This window comes from Pyxicephalus adspersus, chromosome 8, assembly GCF_032062135.1.
Source record: "Pyxicephalus adspersus chromosome 8, UCB_Pads_2.0, whole genome shotgun sequence".
NCBI lineage: Eukaryota > Metazoa > Chordata > Amphibia > Anura > Pyxicephalidae > Pyxicephalus > Pyxicephalus adspersus.
Window position 1 is genome coordinate 62,258,428 of NC_092865.1, and position 20,119 is coordinate 62,278,546.

Below are 20,119 nucleotides of genomic sequence, written 5' to 3' on the forward strand. Positions count from 1 at the left end.
TACCACCAGTGTCAGAAGATAACCTGGAAGTGATAAAAAATGGGGGTTGCTGAGAAAATCTCAATAAACATTCTTACCTACCTGATCATTGTCTTATCAAAATTTGACTTGTGGGTGCTGGGTGTTAGTGAGCTCCCATGCAATTACTTATGGTACAGGTTTCCCCTGCACATGCCAGGACTGAAAAAACTCCCATATGCCTGCCCAAGATTCATGTTATGCTGGCTTGTCCAATCAAGATGCCTAAGGCAAGCTCTGTTTTGTGGCTCTATGATGTGATGTGAAGTTGGAAGTAATAAATATTGGGTACAAACACTGGAAATGTATTGACACCGATTCCTAAGAAATATAAATTGTAATGAAACAATTACAATGTATGAAAAATTTAAAGACGACAGTGTAGTAATGTAGTGTAGTAGTATAGTAATAATAAAATGTTGCCTGGTCTAATATTGAGTCACAATTTCTGATGCAATATTTGGATGGTAGGGTCAGAAGTTGGGCTGAACAACATGAAAGAATAGAACCATCCTGCCTTGTATTATTGGTTCAGGCTGGTGGTGGTGGTGTAATGGTGTGAGGAATGTTTTCATGGCACACTTTGGCCCTCTCAGTACCAATGCGGAAACATTTAAATGCCACATCCTACCTTAGTATTGTTGCTGACCATGTCCATCTCTCTATGACCGCAGTGTACCCAACTTCTGGTGGCTACTTCCAGCAAGGTAACGTGCCAAATCACAAAGCACACATTATTTTAAGGTTTATTATTCCGGTTTACTGTAGCTAAATGGCAACCATAGAAAGCAGATGTCAACCCAACAGAGCACCTTTGGGATGGGATGGAATGGAAATTCATATAATGGATGTGCAGCCAACAAATCTGCAGCAACTGCCTGATGTTAACATGCCAATGGGGACTCAGATCCCTTAGTAATGTTTCCAGCACCTTGTTGCATCTGTTCCACTAAGGATTTCACAGTTCTAAATTAAAAATTGGGTCCAACCTAATACTAGCAGAGTACCTAATAAAACGGCCACTGAGTGTATTTTGGATCCTTACAGGTTAAGTCTTGGTCATTACCCATGCTGCTGGGCAAGCAGTTTTGGCATTGGAAATACTGTATGTCATGTCTCAGAAGACCATGGCACAAGTCCTGGGTAAGGCAGTTTTTAAATTATACCCCTGGTGTCTCTAACGATCAAAGCCAGTCAGATAAATCTCGCTCACTGCTGTCTATGTGTGTTTGAGCGTATGGTGATGTTAAGCAAGACATCTGGCATGGGATTTTCCTGTTGAATCATTTTAACCTTAATGTGCGTTTTTTTGCTCATTTGAATTGAAGAACTATGAAAAATTTCCTGGTTGTGACCCTCTGACCTGATGTATCCTTCGACACTGGAAAAAAGCAGCTTAGTGCATATGAAACACATTACAGTGGTACTCAGGCAGACAGCTAAATACACCATTGAAAAAAGTATGTGAATATTTTTCCCCTTTCAAAGGATTTGTATTTCTGTCTGGCTAGCATTGTGAACAGATTGTGAACAGCTACTTTCTGATTCAGCTTTACTATTTCCTTCAGGACCACCTCCCTGTTCACCGAACAAAGAAGGTTATTCTACTTCATTGCCAAGTGGACAGGCTGGATGGGCATAGGTGTGTAGTGTGGAAGATTTTATAAATCATGGGGTTGAGCAGAATTAACTTGCCCTTGTGACGTTATTTGTCCCACTGACCCCAACAATGAGTCAAAAATCCTCCTTAAAGCTCTCCAAGGGTGGTGAGGATACACTTCATCAGTAAAGCTGGGTGATCCAGCAAACCTGGAATGGATTTCTTGTTGCTATGATTTTGCAAATGTTTTAAATCATTTACCAAATCCATTCCAGGTTTGCTGGATCACCTAGATTCACCAATGGAGAGCTTTAATCAATCAGTCCCAATTTTTTTTATATATTTGCCTTCCTACCACAGTAACTCTCCCTTCAGTTGCTTGTATGAGTGTCACAGGGACAGGAAAATCTCCCCAGTGTGGGTATAGACATCAATTAAATCTTACAGACATTCAAAACCCTTCCTGCTGTATCCAAGGTTTGGGTCTTGGACTTAAGTCCCACTGGGATCTCTGCCTGCGTCATCCTCTTGCTTGGGTTTTGTTGCTCTGGTGTCTTCTCTTAACAAAAACATACTGTGGGGTTAATTGGCATCTTCTGAGGATCACAAAGTTTGTATAAATGCAGCAGGACACTAGATTGTAAACTTCTTTGAAGGCAGGGATTGATGTGATTTGTTCTGTGTACTCTGTAAAGGATTTCAGCAGCATTTGCCTGCCAAGGATGTTTTGTGCTAACTGTCAACTTAAAATTGGCAATTTCCACAAAGGCCTGTCTAATATTTTCATCTTATGCAAGCATTAAAGAATAGGCAAGTGTTTTCAAGCAGCGAGCATATAAATTGCAAAAGTGCTTGCTGTGATGGAACATCATGCATGACTTCCGAACTGTAATGTAATATTTTCATAGAACAATACATCAATCTCATTAAAAATGCAACAGGTTTTGTCTTCACCTAATGTTATGTCCTCTTGTGAAAACTGAGAGATACTAAAATATTAATAGATTCATTTCCTCCACACCTATGTTGTGTTGTGGCAGGACAGGACAAATACCAAAGTTGGTGACCTAAAGTGGATTTGAACTCAAAAGCTGAAGATTTTCTAGGTTATAGGCAACATTTAGAAACGTTACGTCTACTAAGCAGTACCATTATGAATTTAACTTTTATCCTAAATTTCTCCTGAAAATTCGCAATGTACTTTCTGCTAAGTGTGCCTAGGCACTCCTGTGTATTCAGATACATAGGTGTATATTTGAAGTGTAAGATTGAAGATCTTGCTGCCTGTGACTTCTAGTTTCAGGGGATTGGGAGTAAAATCTGTTACTAATAATTCTACTCACTGCTACTTGCATCCCCCATTACACATCTTGGTTCTTTATTCTAAACCCTGTATTACTAAACGACATAGCAGAAACAACAGCTTGGCTTGGGGTTCACAGACATCCAACACATCAGACAATATTGAATCCTTTAGATCCAGGTGGGGGCTAGGGGAAGCTGCTAAAGTTTGCCATCAATGTTAGAACTTAGTTGGAAATTGGCTTCGGAATGGAACAGAAATTTACATACACACCCTGACCATGCAAGATAGGTATATGAGTACCACTCTAAGCTTTTTGCTGGGGAAACCCAACCCAGGTTTAGGAGAAGTCTACTGAGGCTTTGATAAGCCATAGATATTCAGTTACAGGAATTTCATGTATTCCCCCTAGTATTTATAGGTATGTGACAAAGAATTCCCAAAGCCTACATGGAGAATTGTTTGGAGATTTTCAGGAGTCAGTCCTATACAGGTCTGCAAGGGCTGACTGTTACATTACAGCAGGAACTACCGTGATCTGGGTTGGTTCTTTTAGGTCAGTATGGCTAAAGATAAAATATAAATGTGTACTTTTCCTGTAGATTCACTAACACTTAAAGCAGAACTAAACTGAAAACCAAAAATTTACACTTACCTTTAATTCCGCAGGTCCCTCAATAGCACTGGTCCTTCACGCAAACCGGTCCCGCGTCGTCCTTGGATTCCTCTTCATCCCAGCGCCGAGCGCTGCAATCTTCATTCTTCTGTCTTCTTCTTTGGTCTCCTTGGCACGTCACCCAATTTCAAACTGCGCAGGTGTGAGATAGGGTGATGTAGCTATTGTGAAGGGGAAAAAAATGAGACACGATGAGACACAATGTGCTTGCGTGAGATCAGCATCTCTTTCCCCTAATTGAAAAAATGCCCCTTCTGCGTATGTTTGAGATTAGGGCATGTGCAGAAGGAGCACCCAGAGCCTCCCAGGATGCGTGACATCCCGGGAAAATCCCGGGTATCCCGGGAAAATCTGTGCTCCCATTCAGCCGAGGCAATCAAGACTGAAAGGGGAGGTGCTGCACCCCTTTAAAAAAAAAGTATTGCACTTAAAAAAATAAAGGTTTTAACTAGTTTGCAGCATTGGATGGAATGTTGTGGAGGGGGAGATATAATTTTTAAAAGGATTCAGAGGCCAGAATCATCCCGTAATTTACAATTTTAGATGATAGGGCATCAAACGAAAATTTCAAGCAATACCAGATGTCCTTTCATTGAGCTTTGAATCCTAATTATTGTTGCGATAGATCAAACAACATGTCCTGAATGAAAAGCATTAAAGTTAATAAAACTAAAACATCTTTATTTGATGGCTGTGCATGTGACTAGGTTTGTTAATTTAATAGAGGAGATGTGTTACTTAGCAAGCACCATAATTAAGGATCCTAAATCTACAGGAATCTAATTTACTACAGCAGCTTTTGTATGCAGAAAGTATTACTTCAAGGAATGTGACAACTCTGAAGTGGCAAAACGCCAAGCTTCCAGAGTTTGAAAACTGTTGAGTTGGTCTGACGCAGTTCTTCCATCCGAACGGGTTATTTTGCTAGGGATTTCCCCATAATGAATACTTGCGGATCTCACTGATTAAAGTGACATTTGGAAACTGGTAAGTGGACTGGGAGAAGCTGTTTATGTTAGTTTGTCTTCCAGTTTCTTGAACAAGAGATCAGTGTTTGAGTTCGGACAATCAGAAATTCCACACATCATCGATGTGCTGAGAGAACTGAAATCCAATCTTGAGAGACGTCTGAAGTATGCACAGTTACACCAGCTCAGACACAAGGTGGAGAGGCTGGAGTTAGACAGTAGCAGATGGAACCAATAACGTATACAGGAAAGTATTGGGTAGCACGGTTGTACTTAGGCACTTCTCTGGAGACCACTCCACTTAAACAGCCCATAATCTTTTGCTACATGTGTTGGCTTTTTTATTTAACCTACAAGGTGTTCTTTTTTTTCCAGAGATGAAGTAAGCTCCGGGGGCTACAGCAGATTGATTTGCTTTTCTGATTAGGTTCCCGTCTTACTAACAAATCCACTGTGAAATAAAATAGCTGTATACTGTTTTTGGGTGCCTGAAAAAGGAGTTTTGCTCATAATAATAATAGGTGTAATAAATATTTTTATAAGACAATTTATACAAATAACAAAAATGGACATTGGTATGGTATGGCTTTTTTTTTTGTAAACTAATCGGTGATGGCAATAATATGTACATGCCTTATGTAGCAGGCAAACTTGGCCTAAGGGATAGAACTGTTCAAGGAGCCATTATGAATGTCATGGGTGACTGTCAGAGAAAATCCACCCTTGGCCAATCAACTTTTATCAAAGCATTGGAGCTTACAACGCACAAAATATCCTGATCAGACCATATGTGAGGAACCTCACCTTTTATCGCTGTAGAAAATTGGACTTGAGATACTCCAATACTCCAATACTCCATACTCCAATATTTTTAAAGAGAACCCGTTATCAGAAAAAACATGGAGACTGACTTTGATGTCCTCTTTGAAAATGCAAGTTTCTTGGCTGCCATGCTGAGCTTTTTAAAGCGCCCTTTGGAGAGCATTTCTTCAGAAGGGAGCTTTAGATGGTGGGCCTGGAAGATATGATGATCACTCTGAGTTACCAATGATATAAGCAGAATGAATCCTTTCAGTTATACTATGTTAAGGTGGGGTAGTGAGAGTGCAAAAACAAACAAACAAACAAACATATAATGTCAGTATAGTGTAAAAGTAATCCAGAAGCAGTATGTACATAAAGTCTAATTAAATATTAAGTTACCAATGATATAAGCAGAATGAATCCTTTCAGTTATACTATGTTAAGGTGGGGTAGTGAGAGTGCAAAAACAAACAAACAAACAAACATATAATGTCAGTATAGTGTAAAAGTAATCCAGAAGCAGTATGTACATGAAGTCTAATTAAATATTACATAGTCCCTGAGGAATTTTGAACTGTCATTTTAGGTTAACCCTGAATTGACAGGCTATAATGTTTTTTTATGTGTCGTGATTATGTATTTGTTGCCGTTTTGCTAGCACACAATTTTGAACTGACACTCATCTATTTATTTTAACCTGTTTGTAATTATGTCATCATTGACTTTTTAGGCTGGTTGGTGAATCGCATTTTAATGGAATCTAAAATATGAACACTTGTTTGTAGACCATGTTTAATGTCCCTGTGCTCAGCATTAATAGGACAAAATCATTTAGTGAAAAAAAAATGTTGTCCACCCCCCATTTCTTAATAAAATGTGTGCTAAAAAAATGATTTTGGTATGCCAAGCATTAAAAAAAGTACTGGTGAATAAAAGGCATTTGGTACAGAATATTTAAATATTCTGGGACTCTGAAGAACTAAACTAAACGCAGAACTAAACTAAAAATTTGCAAGTAGGCAGGTTGTTTTTTTGCAGAAGGAAAAGGGGATGTCCTTTCTTAAAATAAAATTAGCTGCCTGATCGCAATTTTTTATTACATTCACCTGTCCTCTCATTTTTGCAGGCGCCATGATCTTTACCTGGTCCTCTTACAGGTCCTGGACCTTTATCTATAGTGATGCTTGCACATGAGAGTTCATATATTCCCAGGAGCCAAGGGTATACCAGTATACCTGACATCCTACACTGAACTGCGCAGGTGCAACTCAGTATACATTTAAGAAAAAAATTGTGAACAAACAGGTAAGTTTATTTCATTGCAGAATGGATAAGTGATGTCCTTTCTGCAAAAAAATAAAGTCATCTGCTTGTTCACAATCTTTTCTGCCTGCTCCTAATTTTTTTTAAATTAAAGTTTAGTTCCGCTTTAAATAAATTGATGTTGCAGTTCTATGCACTCATTTTAGTCAGTGACCTAAATTACTGAAGCCAGTGTATCAGTATAACAATCAGACAAATTACATTTTCTGAATGAGAGGCCAAAATATTAGCCTCCCCTATGACAGATTTTCTTTTTATACTTTATAGCTTATTTGTTTCTGTACAAAAAATAAATGCAGAATTCATTGGTATGTGACTATTAGTGACATGACTAGGGAGGCATTTGCTGTTCATTCTTCCTATTACACACACCCCTTAGCTGTTTGGAGGTTAGGAACTCACGGGAAGACCTGGTTACTATTCATGAGAGATGGGGCTGATTATAAATCTTACTAAATACCCCCAAGTAACATTAGAATTTCTAAACATCGTTTGAGAAGCATATCAGAATTGGGACACTTTAAGACCCTGGAGTGTGTCAATGTTCATTAATTGGAATACATGTCACCTCATCAGCAGGACAGCTGGAATGTTGTTATTAACACTTGGATGTAGCTTGCTACCTTGGCAATGGTGATCATTAATATTTGATGATTATCCCAGCATTAATTCATGCATCGGCTGTAACACAAGACAGTGACTGCTGCAGTCTTGTGTACCTGTAGACTTCCAGATACGCTTGTACCACTTAACTTAGAGACTCAGTTTTTGTAGTGAACATTTATCTTATAATCTGTTATTAAAATGAAAGTATGAGTCGACAGGCTTATTTTTATCGTGTTCCTCCACAGGAGCTGCACAGGCGGAATCAACTCCAGCCCGAATCGGCAAAGACCAAAGCCCTGCAGACCGTCATCGAGATGAAGGTACATTTTTCCAGTCTAACACTTATGCTAGATACCTGTGTGGTTTGTTAACAATCATGCCAGTTAGACCATGCTGTATGTTTTGATTACCCTGTTGTTCAGTAATTGGTCAAATATTTTGCTTACCATTTTGAACATTTGGTTCTGCTTACCCTGCTGTACAAGCATCACATGCATTGCCTACCATGCTGTACATCATGACCCACTTACTTTACCGTAGAATGATTGGTTACATACATTGCCTATCATTCAGCACATCATGTCCCACTTACCCTGCTGTACAATAATTGGTCACATACATTGCCTATCATTTAGTACGTCATTTCCCACTTACCCTGCTGTACAGTAATTGGCCACATGCATTCCTTACCATGTTGTACATTGTGTCCAACTTACTATTCTATGGATCATGCCAAACTTACTCTGCTTTACATTATTTGGTCACATGCATTGTCTACAATTCTGTACCTCAATCTCCACATGACCTCAATTACATGCATTGCTTACCATTTTGTAAGGTATATGTCACTTATACAACTATAGATTTTTACTCACACTAACACATTGCTTACTATGCTGAAGGCTGTTTCGCTTGCCCTGATTTACACTAGTTTGTCACATGCTTTGCTGGCAGTGCTCTATAAAATGTCCCACTTACCCAGCCATACAGTTTTTGGACACCTGCATTTCATTCAAGATTATGTTATGTCCCAATTATACACAGGGTTTTATTTCTTGCCTAGCATGTTGTATCTCATGTCTTACAATGCTGTATAGAAATTAGACTCACGTATTCCATACCATACCAAACAATCGTTCCATTTATGCATCTGTGCAGAGTCGGTCAAATACATTGCTGAGCAATATGTCCCACTTACTGTAATATAATCACATTTCTTCCATACCATGATGTACATTATGCCCTGTTTTGCCTTCCATACATTTAAAGAAGGAATAGTAAGACTTTGCTGCATATCTTCCAATTACCTTGCTCTGCAAAATCTGATTACACATCATTAATACTCTGCTGCATATATTATATATAATTTCCTGCTTTACATTAACTAATCTTATTTCTCGCACACATTATTGAACACATTGTGCACATTATACACATATGGTAATCTACTATAGAGTAACTGGCCACAAGTCATTGATGTACAAAAATTTATTATGCCTAATATATACTGTGTTATTTAGAGTGTCCTAACTTTCATATTGTACAGTGACAGAGTTCTGTTCTGCACCATACTGTATTATTAATGTGTATGTGCCTTGTGTATCCCACTGAACATGAAGCAGCTTATGCTATTTTTACACCCTTGCTGGAATAAACCAAAAACATTTTAAGAGAGCTAAAGAAATGCTGTTTTAGCTTCTCTCTAGTTCTGCATAGATAATCAAAAGCCTTGGCATATGGTCATGTGATCTCTGCTAAAGTGCTCAGCCAGGCAGAACTCAAATGAAATATATTCAGTAGCGCTCACATGGACAAAGCCCGTATATTTTGATTGTTTCCCTGGGCAGTTACTGAGAGGTTATAAAGGTTTTTGGTGGAAACAGTCAATATGCATGTAGGCAAAGAAATTTAAATATGATTTCTAGCCAAAACCTTTTAATATGTTCTAGGCAGTGCAAGGGACACTAAAAGTTTTTGTTGCTTTTGTGTCCCTGTTAAGGAGATTACTCCTCACTTCCTGTCACTTTCCAGGCACAGACAAAACCACCTTTTTAGTAAAGTGAGGAGGGGTAGAATACTCCTCACTCTCTGCTGCCTACCAGGATTTGTACCCTCATCAACCTACCCCAATGGTATATTTACGAATTAATCCCATTTTGGACAATTTTTCAGTCCTCCCTGTGAATCCCAATACTTTATCATTTCACGCACAAAGTATAAAGAATACCAAGTTTTGAAATCCAAACAACAAAGGTAATAATGCTGTGAACCTCCTATTTCACAAGTCCTACCCTACTACTGACTTTTCACAAGGTCCATCCTGCTACTGTCCACAAAAAAGTAAATGTATTAAGCCCTGGAAGCTATACAACTAATCTCCAATTTTAGTCTCAACCTACTTCAGAAGAAGCCAAAGTAACATTTCAAGTCATTTCTCAGACCAACTTTTTAAGAGTTAGGTTTCTATACCCATAACTAATTTATTGTGTATTGTCCATACCAGGCATTACCATTGTTATGTTGCTATGTTGATATTTCAAAAGTATATTTAATTTGCCAAAAAAACCCTGTTCTTCTCATTTGTTCTTTTTCGTAATTGTGTTATTTATCACTTACCTTAACTTAAACAGGTTTCATTGGGACTGAAAGTGAAAACTGTCCCTAACAGGGTCACAGACTAAAAAGGAAACCTGACAAACTTTTATTTCCTGCAATTAATCATTTTATTCCCCCACTAAATACAAACAAATTTGGCTGGATAGGTCAGAACAACTAATATAATAAACATTGCATGCCCCTGTCACCACAAAACACAGTAAATTTGAAGGGGGGGTAGATGCAACCAGAACAAGCAGTTGGGTAACCAACGCTCTATGGTCAGCACCAACATCTTACCCCAGTCCTTTTCCAGGTTTGGGTCTTAGGCCATATTAAATCATCATGCCGGAATGACATTTATTTCCAGCAGCTAGGTATACTGGGATTGTACACTGAGCTGATATTGTTTCATTTATTGGTTTGATACCATTAGGATGATTGGGTTCTACCTGCCATGTAATCTAGTTGATCTTTTAGAACCCAATCATGGGAAGATAGGGAAGGGTGCAGTTGGCAAACATTTTTTCAATCCAGCTCAATAAAAAAATATATTGTGCACCCTTTGGTAAAGAGGGGTTAAAATTAGCTAGTTTCAGGTAAAGAAGGTTTTCTGGTCCCCAGGGTAAATAGAGACCACAAAACATTGCATAATCTTTTATCAGTCTCAAGTAATTGTTTGGCACTGGCACATACATTCTATTTTATGCGACAGCTGATTTGACTAAATCAGCCCTGTTTTGAACTGTAGGTTATCTCTTAAAAGCCAGTTTAATTATGTGGAAATACAGCCATTAAGAAAATGCATTTTGTGCAAATCAATGTCCAGGTAAATTATCTTGAAAAGCTTTTATCAAAATGACACAGTTAATAGGGACAGCAGAAAAGGAGACATGGATTGTGAATCATAAGACACTAAAAGAAATAAAAAATGGGTGTTTTTTACGGACTTGATGAAGTCAGCATATATTAAATGAATAAAGCAAGTGAACAGCTAACATATTTGAAATAAATGTATATTTGTGCTCTGGAACCCCTGCAAGTTCAGTGACATCACTTTTGCCCACTGGAGTTATTGCTGGTAAAGTAAGGCTACACACGTCAGATGATTCTCGTCCGATATTCGCGATAATAAGGGCTGATATCGGATGAGAATCTGGCGTGTGTACAGCGTTCGTTGTCCGTCCGTCCTGGCGGATCTACGGACAGCGAGCGATCGTAATGTAAGTGAAGGGGAGAGAGTGCAGCGAGGTGCTGCTCCATTGTTCTGATCCTCCCCTCTCCATGGAGCAGAATGGTCTTGTATGTACAGCGCTCGTTCATGCATCGTGCAGTCTTTTGTCGTTAGAAAGGATCATGAAAGATCCTTTCCAACAAGAATTATTACACATGCGTGCCTACCCTAAGTGAGGAGAAATATTTTTGTCTGAGACAAAAACAATAAAAAACACACCTTGTCTTGATGCTTTGAGTATGGAAAGATCAAATACTTAAATATATGCGGTGAGGGAACATCTCCAAATGGGACATCTCTACCAGTGATGAAGGGAATTTTTGCTCAATTAATGAAGATACTTTTCTTGTTTTTGCATCTCTGTTAGGAGAAACTAAACCTCTTTGGATGATCGGTAAAAAGAGCGTAGAGGGTTTTAAACTTTCCTTACTTTACCCGAATTTGAAAATATGGCCATACATAAACCTTAGGTACTTTGTAGTTTATTTGCTTCAACCCATAAAATATAAATATATATTAAGCATTTGTCATATATTGCTAATATTGTTTATGTATGGCAAAATTTCCAAAGGTATATGCAGATCTTTTTGTTCTTTCTTGTTTTTTTTCACTTTTTGGCATTTAAATGAAAGAGTGTAGATGGAGACCTTAGTGGATTTCTAAGGAGTCATTACATCTAAACTTTTCAAAGCTGAAATCCGGGGAAAAAGAACTATCCTTGCAAAAGAGGTACACCCGCTGCAAGGCTTAAATGCTCCTTTTTTGCCCAGCAAAAAGCACTTTTAAAAGCACATTATTCACAAAGCTCAGATTTAAAGCTAAACTCAAGGCAGCTCCAGCTATACTTACAAACTTAAATATGTACACAGCATTAAAGAACCGGTAGTAGTTGGCCACATTCAGCTTCAACCTCTTATCCCGAACAACTGTGCGTTCTATCTACCCAAGCCTGCTGACTGGACAGTAATAAGAGCAGAACAGACTGATCAAATCACCTTGCTGCTCACTTTGCTCTGTACATGTTCTTTGTTAGCATTTTCATGCAGCACTTGATTGTTTTATAGTCCATCCTCTCGCCATCCCAGCCTGTATACTGCTGTACAGACACTTGCAAGAGGCTGATCAGCTGGATGTAGGCCACTTACACTAGTTGCATGTCATTAATTACAATTTATTATGTTTTAATGAATGCAGAGTTTCAGAGTGTTCATATGTGTCATTAATATCCACCCAGAGCTTAGCCTTATTTATTTCCAATGACAAAGGATATATATATAAATATATATATCATGGTGGCTCAGAAGCTAGCACTCTGGCCTTTGCAGCACTAAAGTCCCAGGTTCGAATCTCGACCAGGACATTATCTGCATGGAGTTTGCAGGTTCTCCCTGTTTTTGTGTGAGTTTCTTCTGGGTACTCCGGTTTCTTCCCACATTTCAAAAACATGCAGTTAGGGTAATTGACTTCCCCCAAAAATTGACTTAAGACTGTATTATAGATTAACATACATAAATTTTACCATACGTAAAGACATTAACATATGACTATGGTAGGAACATTAGATGGTGCGCCCCTTTGAGGGACAGCTAGTGACATGACTATGGACTTTGTACAGGGCTGTGTAATATGTTGGTGCTATATAAATACTGTATACATATATATACATATATCTAAATATTTAGTTTTTGCTCTTAAAAGCATATAAAGCTGTTCTGACATTTATGAAAAGTAGCTAAGACCTGAGTATGATTCAAAGTACCAGGTTTCAATATTAGCCTGTAGCTTGTATAAGCCTCTATATTGTTACAAGAGCAATGCTTGAATTTCATTATCTAAATTCCATCATGGCACCACTAATGAATAGAGCTATTTCGATTTCATGTCATAATCATTCCCCTTTTTTTTTCCACGAATTGCTGCTATTCCCCCCTTCAGCGCTACTGTAATTTAGCTTATGGTGTTTTTGATTTCATGCCAAAAGTCCTTCATAGTTATGATTACGAGGCAGAACCGATGATTTGAATGTGCTGTAACTGGAGAATCGAAATGAATATGAATCTGTGGTTTTACCTTACTCCTTGTAGAGATCTCCGTCTTTGTGCTTTGATCCAGATTTTATTTGGCAGGTAAGTTGAAAGGTTTGTGTGTGCGTTATGTTCCTTTTTTTTACCTATAATTCTGTGTGTGTGAGCAATGAACTGATTTCTCTACTTAGACTTTTTCATTTACACCATCTGTATATCCTATGTAGATAGATTTTATTAATATTATTATTAATAAACAGGATTTATATAGCGCCAATAAATTACGCAGCGCTGTACATTAAAAAAGGAGGGGACCCTGCCCCGAAGAGCTTACAGTCTAGTAGGTTTTTTTTTTTTTCTGGAATACAAAACCAGTAAAACATTAGAGAAGAATTTTACTTGCTGCACCTGCAGGATGCAGTTTGACCTTTTCAGGATAAAAAACTAAATAGCTATTTAAAGAAACTTCTCTCCAACAACTGTATTCATCAGTCATATATCAACCCTTTTGCTTTAAAAGTATCCAAACAGGGACACCTTGTTACTTTTCAGTAAATAGGCATTCCTAACATTCAAGGCTACAAGCAATACTGCTGTACTACACTTCTGGGTGTGTCAGGTGTACGGTGGTTTCTCCTACCGGTCACTAAATCATTATCATTGTATCCTGCAATGACAACAGTGACCAATGGCACTTCTAAGGACACAAAAGGGTAGCATTCGACATGAACCCAGATAGGTAAAAGCTAGTGAACAGGGCCAGTGAGGTTGCAAATGTAGTTAGAGCTCACACCTGAAAACTGTGCCCATGATTGAGACACATGTCCAAGACCAAATGCTCATTCATTGAGAACATGCATAGGGCGACTATTGGGGGTGCCATCTAGAAACTGCTGTAGTCACTTGCCCCAAGAGTGGCATTGTTTGCAATATTTTACTATGGGACAGACTCACTTTAAATGTAATCTTCCCATTCTCAATGTAAACATAGGGATATTCTCATATTTTGGTATACCAGCTGCATAAAAAGAATATTTTTACAAAAATTTGCAGGCAGAAACGTATGTTACAGATTAGCAAATTTTTACATTTATTTGAAAGTCATCAGACAAGCCCTAATTTCCCTCTCATTGCACTCTACAGGGCTCACCAAAACAGACAGACTACTATAGGGCAATACCTAGATCTCTGGTCAGAGATCTTGTTTACTGATTATACACCATTGAATTATACCTAGCCGTCTAAATACAAGAACTAGCCTCCTTTGTTGTCTACAGCCCAGCCAATAAAAAATTTTGCACCAACATACCATAGACCTAAATGGGTCATCCCCAAATTGCAGAAGCAACAATGACACCTTTTTGTATAGTTTAGTTCCAAAGCTCTTTCAGGATCAGTTAAAAAATTATTGTGACCGATTTCCCAGTGTTGTACGACGTGTGGTCATTGTAAAGTTAAGGAAGGATGCTTTGTAAATGGATTCCTTAACAGGTAAATAAATAGTTATGGAATCGATCTGCAATTTAATGATACTATATTAGAGACAACTCATAAAGACATTTATATTGTGGGGAACCTTTTCCATGTGAATCCACGTGAACTATTTATTTTATTAATCAAAATACAATAAAAACAAGAATACCCCAAAAGTAAATAAAACGTTTTAACAAACAGAGTTATGGGAACACTGTTTGATATTATTTAGCAGTCTAGTAAAATGCAGTTAGAAACCGATGACAATCCAGGCATCTGACAAAAAAGCAAAAAGAAACCAGCACATAAATAAACAAAATAAATGAAGATAGGATGTGACCTGACAATGAACATAAAATACAACTGTGAAGAGATTGGGAAACCAAAAAATAGGGTCAATTGGGGAGGGCAGTTGTTTTGGGGATATTGGTCACATTAGCGAAGAGCCATGACTTTTCCAAATAGCAATACAGACAGCAATAAATACTGAGGGTGGCCTTTAACTTTTTTCTGTGTATCAGATACCATGTCCCTAGCTAGGAGACGTGTTTCTTCTTGCTGGCTGGTTCGTCACTACTGTAGTTATGTAATGACCGGCAACAAAAAGCAAAACATATTTTGCTGGTAAAAACTAATAGCTAAAATATATGGGTTATGGTTTTCCAACTGCAGAGCCTGTTGTTTACACAATGGGCCTGATTTATTAAAGCTCTCCAAGGCTGGAGAGGATACACCTTCATCAGTGAAGCTGGGTGATCCAGCAAGCCTGGAATGGATCTGATCCAGGATTAAAAATATTTTTAGCAAATAGCAAATTAATTTGAAGAAATCCATTGTAGGTTTTCTAGATCACCAAGCTTCACTGATGAAAGTGTATCTTCTTTGGGAGCCTTGGAGAGCTTTAATAAATCAGGCCCATTGCATCTATGTGCCGTGTTATGAGTGTGAATGGTTTATAAGTGTGTCCCTCCAATAGTCTTATCATCTATGGGTGGAGATTGGTTTGCAGTTCATTATGCATGTGTTGTTATATCTGGTTTTTCTAATCTTGCAGTTTGCTGTGATTTCTCTGTGATCCATTAATAGCTTACTTTTTTTACTTCAATTTCTTTGTAACATGGATGCTAAAACTTTTATTTCATATTAACTCTTTGTTAAAGATCCAGTCACAATTGGGCATTTGTACATCCAGTCACAATTGGGCAGAACCTAAATCTCCAATCTTAAATTGCTACAATAGTCACCTTATGTCTCAGGGTTAGCTGCTTTTCCTGTTTCTTACTGGTATTCTCTTCCTGTCATAGCAGAGATGTGCACTGGAGGCTATTGTCCATACAGAAGTTCTCTTCGTTACTGCCTCAGTGACAATTACATATGCTAATAAAATTTAAAAAACTGCTAATGCAGGACTGAGAAATTCTGATCGCCAAATGAAACTTTTTTTCCTATGCATGTGCCATGTGTTTCACATTTCAACTTATTCTCATAAAAACTGACATGTACACTCATCCCCTCTTCTTGTTACATAATCTGCCCTCTTCTTTTGCAAACTTGGATTCATTCCCATGCATGCTTCAGTGGTGGAAGAGCTAAAACTGAATGGACCGTTATCTATCATTAAAACTTGTGCTGAAAATGTCTCCTGTGATCCCTACATTGGAATAAAAATTGAGGGCCCTGCAAAAAGTGACATTAGACCTAGGAGGTTCTGTCCTGCATGTTTTACCATGTAATGTCTTACATTAACCTGGCATTTCATCGATGCCATGAAAACACATGAGCAGTTCAGTTCTATTGATAGCTCTGCAGGTACACAGAAATCTAAGCCAATAGGAAAAGAGAATAAGGCTAAAAGAAAAAAACTGAAAATAGAATACAAAAAATGAAGTAATATTTTGAGGTTAATATTCTTATCCTACGTCAGCAGACCAGAGAGAGTTTTTCAGAACAGAGCTGAGGAACAAGAAAAGACTCTATAGCACCACAATGAGCCCGTGTTTCTGCTGTGAAAGAAAGAGAATTTAAATGAAAGTTCATACACATCTCCCTCCTATTATGTTTTACTTTCCCCACCTGTTAGATTGTAACATCCTCGGGGCAGGGTCCTCCCCTCCTATTGTGTCACCGTCTGTATCTGTCTGTCATTTGAAACCCGCATTTAATGTACAGCGATGCATAATATCTTGGCGCTATATAAATAGTGTTTAATAATAATAATAATAATAACAATAATAATACTAATAATAATATTACACATATTGAGAGGTAAGTGTGTCTCACCGTAACAATTTAAAGGGGAGGATTCTGATTAATTTAAATGCCCATTCTTGGCTGGTTCTTTTTCAACCATATCTGTATATCCTAGTTCTGCTTTATCTTAACAAAACTTAAATTATTAACATTGCATGTTTAAATTCCTGATTTGGTACTCACACCATACCACTACACAATTATTATAGAGGACGGCGTAATAAACATCCTATTGTTGATATGTCGGAGATCCAAATAATATCCCAACTAAAGGTATCCATACATTAGAATTCAGAAATTACTGCAAGTGGGCAATGAGAAAGAACAAGTTACAAGTAACAAGTGCATTTCCACAATTCACAGCCTGTTTATGATACTAGGATACATACACATGCCTATATAATCAGATCCAGACTACCAGCATTGTGACCATGGCAGATGACAGAGGAAGTGCTATTTGACTCTCCTAGAGCTCCCTTGGCTCAGCCTCAGTCGACCCCATTTTCGAACAACAGAAACTGGAATTGTCTATATTCATGTTAGATTTCTGATAATTAACAGACTATTGTTTCAGAATAGCATTGGCAAGATTAGGTCATATGCACAGATGTGAGCTAATGGGTTCTATGTTCTTGCTGCTTTGTATTTTTAGTTTGGCACTGCAGCTAAAGTAGAGAAAAACATAATTTAGTGCTGGAATTATATCCCAACAGCTCATCACTAATCAACATGTATTGCTTACTTCAGACGATCGTGTATAGAATTCTTTTGTTTTTGTTTGCTTAGGCTCATTTTCAATAAACATTTGCAGAACAGATTTCCTTGAGCTATGTGCAGCTACTTCTGAGTGTTTAAGGCTTTTACACTAGTTAGGTCCCTGTTATATCTAATGCCAAACTTGTTTGTTTTTTGAATGTATCCAATTGCTGTGATTTTCTTCATTTGTTGTCATGTGGACACTGTAGATAGTGAAAGAAAATCAAACCAGAAGTGGGGATATGCCTTTTTAGACACTATTCACCCGAAGAAGTTGATATATTAGGAATCAACAAACAGTGTAAGGTTTTTTAGAGAGTAGTACACTCCAGCAACAAATTCCAAACCAGTTTCTCTGATTTCTGAGTAGTTTTGATGAGTATTACACATTCTGTGTATCAGTGATAAAAAAAAATATGTAGTACATCTGTTTAAGGTGAATGTTGTCCCTCATATTTTATCCCTATAAACAACCTATATCTTTACAGATCTAGTGATCTGTCATAAATGCATTCATCTTCTCATTTGTTCTTGCGGAATAAAATAACATCATTGCATATACTGGAATGGCAAGAGTTGGTGTCAACCCTTTGCAATTGTCTGAACTACTGAATGCCATTTGTTCTCTACCCTACATGGGCTAAATGTTCTGTATTGTGCACAGGATAGAATCAATAGGTACTTCCCTGCATTTAACAAACAGATATCAAATGCTTTTTTTGGCATATTTATTTTCGGGAGCGAAAATTAAAAAGTTAATTGTTAGGATTTAAATGTTATTTAAGTCTTGAATCTAAATTTCCAAAATTACCATTATATATGTTAATCTTCTAGTTTAGTCTGTCTAGGATGATAAACTTTCACTTTCAACTATCCAAAACATTTTTATTTATCTGATAGTTCTTTTATAGTGTTTGCCAACATTCCCACTTTTCCCACAACTGTCCAAGGTTTCAGTAGCCACAGGAATGACTCCTTGCCACAAATTCTGTATTGGGTCTGGGTAGGGTTTGTGCATCATGTGTTTTGATTCAGTTTTTCATTTAGGAATGTTGTTTCTGTAGAGGTTGAATGTGTACATGTTATAGTGTCCAGTATCATACTGAGAGGGATGCCCCTATCAGATTTATTGTACCACTCATACAGAGAATACAACCTAGCTGAGGAATCCAGATGTTCACTAGGGGATAGCTGTACAGCATGGGGCCAAAACCACTATTTTTTTATATTGAATCAAGAACCTTTTTTGCTTAACAATTTGAAATTTAGTATAGATATCCCCAAACATTCCCAGTGTAGGTTCCTTGTAGTCTTTTCAATACAAAAAGGCAGAACAGAACAGAATACTGATCCTTTTAAACTTTACCCATGCAAATAAAAGTACAGTGATACCTCGGCTAACAAACTGCCCTGCTAACAAATTTTTTAGCTAACAATCCCCCCCCACTAGTAAGATGCCTGATAACATACTGCATGACTAATTTACAGTACTTCCTGTATACTGTATCAAAAAGTGAGAGAGGGACATTGCTTTAAATACGAACCCTTCCCTGCTGCTTGTGTGCAGGATGGAGGCTTGATGTAGGGAGGGGGGTTTCATGACTTTCTGAAGAAATCTTTAGCTAAACACAGCTGAGGTTGTGGGTGATTTTAGGGATTGGGCTCTTCTGCAGCCTCTTCTTGTAACTCTTTAATGACCAAGACAAACTCTTTTACATATCACAGCTTGCTCTTGAAATTAATGAATGTCGAGGCTCCAGAAGGTTTTTGTTTTTTTTTTTTTTTTGCTTTGCTTGTGGCAAATTAGAATTTTCTTACAGTAATTTATACCACGCTGCCTAATATTATGTTGAGAGTATTCCAATTGGAAAGCTGTTCACATCAGCCCATCATCCTTTGGTGAGTTTATGACTTTTTATATTGGTCTTTTTACTATTTTTAATAAAACATATCTTTAAATTGTCGGCAGCATCCAGAATGAATTAAATCATTTTCAGTAGTAACCTATGGGAAATCACATTTGGGCTAACAAAGATTTCAGCTAACAAATGTAATTTAGGAACGAATTATCTTTGTTAGCCGAGGTATCATTGTACCAGGTTTGCTATTTGCAGTTTCACATACTCACCTTTCCTAGGCTGTCCTGTCATTGCACTCATCCTTCAACATAGAAAGTACCTTGTGGTACCCATTAATGCCCTTTCCTGTTATGTGCCAGCACTCGTGTTTGGAGGTTGGATTGTCACTGTCACATGGGCTCGGGGAGTAATCTGGAGCTTACACAGGATCACCTTTTCTTCTATCCAGCTGCTAAATCACTTTCAGGTTTATTTTCATTTTGTTCCCACAAATAGAGCCTCCCAGCCCACATAGGAGCTGGCTGGAATATTGCTATGCATGGATTAAATCAAATTAAATAGCAACTGCAGTGTGGGGTAGCCCAATACATTTTCTGGTTTAAGAATGTTGCATGGAGTTTCTAAAAACAA

At 37.8% G+C, this 20,119-nt stretch overlaps 1 protein-coding gene across 10 annotated transcripts in view; it reads left to right on the forward strand.

The window, feature by feature from the left end:
* The window catches only part of ERC2 (ELKS/RAB6-interacting/CAST family member 2), a 574,412-nt gene that overhangs the window by 103,144 nt on the left and 451,149 nt on the right, over positions 1 to 20,119 (forward strand). For 6 of the 10 annotated variants that reach the window (XM_072420915.1, XM_072420919.1, XM_072420917.1 and 3 more), the window contains 2 exons: positions 7,544 to 7,618; positions 13,212 to 13,253. In XM_072420915.1, coding sequence (XP_072277016.1) covers positions 7,544 to 7,618; positions 13,212 to 13,253 — 117 coding nt within the window. The remainder of the gene's footprint in view (positions 1 to 7,543; positions 7,619 to 13,211; positions 13,254 to 20,119) is intronic. The other 4 variants (XM_072420918.1, XM_072420921.1, XM_072420924.1 and 1 more) reach the window with 1 other exon arrangement.